Here is a 4921-nt window from a genome sequence, read left to right as displayed (position 1 = left end):
CATGTTGTCGTTGCTGTGTAACCTTTTTAATATCTTGAAAATGCCGTTTAATACTTTTTAATACTTTTTAATAGCCTTAATTTTCGCTAAATTGATTTATCAACTTTTAATACTTTTTAAGACCCCGCGGACACCCTGAGTTGTCTACAATATGTTAAAGACCACCAAAATGATGAATAATGAAATATATGGTGGAGGGTTTACCTGCTCTCTCAAGGCCTGCATGGATGTGAACTCAATATGCTCAATCTTTTTCCGGATCCAGTCCGGCTCATCGGGGATCAGAACCGCCAAAACCACCTTAACCAAGATCAGCAAGTGCTGCAAAACAAACACAAGTACAAATGTCAGGGTCTAATTAAGACTATCAAGACCCTCATGTCTATAAAAAGGTATATTTAACCGATTAAGGCACTTGGTAATTATAAGCTGTCATAGAAATGACTAATGCTTTATAATAACAAAATTGAAAGCATTTTAAAAATTGACTTAAAGGTGGGGTAAGAGAAAGTTTGAGAAACCGGCTCGAGATACACTTTTTGTTATATTCCATGGAATGCTCTTAACATCCCGATAGCAATGAATATCTTAAGTGCTTTGACAAAAAATCCATAAAAAAATGTCATCTGTGGAAGCCGTAATAGTGTAAAAAGCACGACCAATCATTTGAGCCGGCATGGCTAAAATAACTGGATGGCCTACCTGCCTGTCAGCCTTCCATCTGTGCACAAACTTATCTCGTGCCCTCATTGGTCATGTGCTCGTTCGTGTGTGTTGGAGGAGGGGCTCCGTAAGGAAGTGGCAGATTGGTTCCGGCTGTGTATTTTCAAATTCTAGCGCACTCGAGCTGGTTTCTCCAAAATTACCTACCCCACCTTTAATTAGGCAAGTGTAACATAATCAATATGTGCTGGTCACTCAGTGATACTCTGGAAAAATTGTTTCAGTTAACTTAAAAGGAACCAATCAGCACATGTAGAGACCTAAATTCAAGGGGCACCCTCTGGATAGGAAAGGGAAAGTCAATGCTAGAGTGCCTTAAACCTGCATGATTTCTAATGGCCAGAAAGGGGCGATTCCACTGGCTGCTAAAAGAAGTCTACGAGAACGTAATCTGCATCTCACTTGAATTTTTGCATAATTTTCCTGACTAGTTAATGGTCTCAATTGCTAGTTTTAAGATGATCATTTGGTAAGTCATTATCGCATTAAGAGGGAAATATACAATAAAGCAGGGTATGATTTAGTGAATGGCTATGTTTTGATGGACGGGTCGCTACCACTGCGTTGTCCTGTCTGTGATTTGGTAAAAAAAATAAAAAATTTCACAATATTTGTTCAGTTCATGGACGGTAGTTGTAACATTTTGGTTGCCTAACAATGTCTTGTTCAGTGTTCGATTGGACTTGGCTCCACCCTGTATGTTGACAAAGCTTTATTGACATAAGCATCATAGAAAATGCTACATATTACTCCTAATGTGAATCACTAATGCTTTCTCCATCCGCCCTCTTACCTCGACTAAAACAGCCAACATAAGGATGTTTGTGCCGGTCAACCCCCTCTCCTGACAAAGCTCTTGTAACCAAGGTGACAGCATCAACAGCCAGCAGTTGGTCACAACAGAGGCAAAACTCAGGACCTCGAAGGCAATCTGAAACACAAGACCACAATGAGGTGCACTGTTTATTCATAACAGTGTGACATACTGGCTGCGTCTCATTTCTGTTGTGTTTCTGCTGACCCGCCATACTCCCATGCTGGCCACAGGAGGGGTGAAGGGTTTCCGGAAGAGTTTACAGATCTTGTAGGCGTCCGATCGGATCTCTGTTAGGTTATTAATGAGCAAGAGTACGGCCGTCAGAGGATACACACAGGAGAAAAGACTCAAGTACCCAAACTGCACCAGGAGCTCGATGTACTCTGCAAACAAGCCCTGTGACAAAAATAAATAGGTATATTATTCACTGTAAGTGTTTCCCAATGCATACTTTGTTATTTAGAGTATACTGCACACTCACAGGGAAAGCAGGCAGGGTGCTTTGGTTCCTGAATTTGTCCTCCGGGGGGTCGTCTTCACTCTCTGTCCTATGGGGGGCACTGATGAAGCGATCCACCAGGAAGGGAATGACCACCTCCGTCACCTGGTTCACCAGCTGGGTGATTATCAGCAAAGACGCTAAACGCTAAAAGAGAATATGGGAATTTAATATCAGTGAGGAAACTTGATTTAATTTACTGTTCTCGGTCACGCTTAAACTTTGCACACATTTTAAAAGTGAGGCACTCCACTGATTTAGATCAGTTTATAAAGAGTACTGTTCTATTCTACTGTGCTCACTGACGACTGTTTACACAGGTGAAAATTGACCAATCAACGCTTTGTGGGCGTGGTTAAAACCAAGAAAAGTCATCCTCGCGACCAAACTAAATTCATGAAAAATTGCAACAAGTAAGAGATAATTACACATAAATCATATATCTATTATGTACGTAAATGAAACCCATTTATTTCATCTACACAATCATTATGCTAGTTTTCCCATCAGCGATGAGGGCGGGACATAGATATCAACTGATACTGTTTGGTTAGGGCAAAAGGAAAATGAACCCCCCCAACACAATGTTAGGTTAAGATTACTTGACTTTTTTTGATACAAATACTTTGTTACAACACATGGGTTGGGGGGGTTCAAAAGACATTGACAGGGAAAGTCTAATGAAAGCACTTTTAAGTCGCATTATGGGAATTGTAGTATACAACCTTTTTTATATCCCTCATTAGGTATAAAGATCCAGTTATCTCGGCCTCTGCTGCGTTGACACTTGATTTTTACCCCCAAGTTTTGTTGGAAAAAAAAAACTTCACTGAGACAAGTGGAAGATTGATGATTACCTTACGAAGCAAAGGCACATCCTGCTTGAAGAAGGCAATGTGGAAGAGCACTGCAAAGCAGTTGAAGAATGTGAACTGGGGGAAGAGAGACAAGAGCCTGATCAAAAGGCCTGCTGGTGGAGAGGATATAAGAGCTGATGGTTGGAGTGAAGAGAAAGAACTTACCACCAACACTTTGGCTGTGAGATGCTTCTCGTAGGCAGATTCCTCTCTGTGGTTCTCTAAGAAGAAATATAAGGGAAATCATTGGCTAATCTCAGGCATCAGAAACAATACTATTGGTAGAAATAACCTTATCAGCTGTTTTCCATTCTCTTTTCTTTTTACTTCAACCTTACTATATATTTGAACAAGATAGCTTATACTGGTCATACTGTTTTCATAAATTCACTCGGTCTTACTCACCATATTCGGTCAGAGACTTTGCCACCCTCCGGTAAACAGTTGCTAGCACATTTGAATAGACGATGTGAAGCACTGAAGGCATGTAGAGAAGAGTCTGAGACAGCAGGGAGTCCCAGTCTGTGTGGAGCTGTTGCACCTGGGCCTCCCCCCAGTAGAAACCAAGCATACCCACTACCACCAGCCCTGCAGAGGGAGAGGAGACAGGGCATGAGGTACATGTATGAGGACAGAGGTAAGGCTCAGAATCTTTAAGCAACCAAGCAAACATTAGCATAGAAAAAGTCACTTATACTTATTTTTTTAAATCAACGATTGAACATCATGGTATATTTTAGCATTTCAATTCAGGTTGTACCTAGAAAGAGCCCCACCATGGGAACTGACACCAGGGCCATACGCACGTCCCTCTGCCATTCAGGAAAGAGCGGCTCCATACGACCCGTCACAGGGTTGACCCCGAGGTCACCGTGGAAACCGGGTCGGGGCTCTGCGAAGCGCTCGGCGAGGTGCAGCGTCCCCCAGCGGTACGACAGGGTGGAGCTTCGGCGCTTCCACAGCTCCATGACCACCGTGGACCAAAGCATGCTGAACACCGCCTGGATCATGTGACCACCGACAACTGGTCCTGAGTCAGCTTCAATACTTTGGACCGGGGATCCCGACACCGAGTCATCCATCTCCTTCTGAGCCTCACCTGTGACGGGCAAGAAAAGCTCAGTCTCTAGGGCAATTGACTATCGTGGACAATACCATATCAAGTATAGAATTAATTTGCAGATGATTTAGTTCCAAATGAGACAATATAAAACCCATAAGTCCGATGACCAAAGCACTGTATTGATTTTCGAAATGTCTTTGAGCCATCTGAACCTGAATCCTGAATCTAAACTGAATTTTCTGCCAACATATTTCCCCTGCCCCCTCTCTGAAAAGCATGGTCTCTGTTATTCTTGTGTGGACTTTTCTAAATTCATGTACTTTAAAAAAAAAAAATGTATTCCTGTCTGTCTGGTCTCTCTGCATTTGGGTCCTATCCCTTGCTGCCTGACTTGGCCCAGTGACCTTTCTATCGGCATGTTAACATGCTTGAACATGCTGACAATTCACAAAATACTTTTTACTCCGTGACCACCCTCAGGCCAAACTTTACCTAGTAGTGTGCACAAATATTAATATTATCTTTAGTATATAGCACCAAAGTATAATGTCACAACAGCTGCATTACCTTGAAATATTTGCTGTTCACATAAAAAAAACAGCCAACCTGCAGCTTCTAAATACATATAAAGGTGAGAACAGGAGCTCCAATGGCTTAAAAATCAATTTCTAGGGCTGTATATAATTAAATGGGGTCTAAAAAGAGCTATACATAAATGATAGTTCCGCACACCTACCTGAGAAATATGTGATCGAAAGGCCAAGTATCGCTGGTGGGAGCAGAGACCAGGTGTAGAAGTCTAGGAAGCTGAAGTAGAACGCAACGGGGCTTCCAAAGTAGCTGTTGACTGAATCTGGGTAAAGCAGCAGAAAGTTGTTTAATGCATGCATGGTTCAATTGACTCAAGAGAATGTCACAGACAGGTATCTATTGTCAATTCTTACATATACATTTATTTTATA

At 41.9% G+C, this 4921-nt stretch overlaps 1 protein-coding gene across 1 annotated transcript; it reads right to left on the bottom strand.

The window, feature by feature from the left end:
* Nucleotides 1–144: 144 nt before the first annotated feature.
* ano10b (anoctamin 10b) lies at nt 145–4849 on the bottom strand. Its single transcript, XM_010777606.1, has 9 exons — nt 4696–4849; nt 3657–3995; nt 3302–3484; nt 3062–3117; nt 2897–2971; nt 2022–2186; nt 1745–1936; nt 1517–1654; nt 145–321 (listed from the first exon to the last, which is right to left on the bottom strand). The coding sequence occupies exons 1-9, from the start codon at nt 4847–4849 to the stop codon at nt 145–147; spliced, it is 1479 nt and encodes a 492-aa protein (XP_010775908.1).
* Nucleotides 4850–4921: the final 72 nt, after the last annotated feature.

The sequence above is a fragment of the Notothenia coriiceps genome, unplaced genomic scaffold, assembly GCF_000735185.1.
Source record: "Notothenia coriiceps isolate Sejong01 unplaced genomic scaffold, NC01 NC01_scaffold00018272, whole genome shotgun sequence".
Lineage (NCBI taxonomy): Eukaryota > Metazoa > Chordata > Actinopteri > Perciformes > Nototheniidae > Notothenia > Notothenia coriiceps.
The sequence above is the reverse complement of the archived record's forward strand: the minus strand, read 5'-3'. Positions and strand labels throughout refer to the sequence as shown.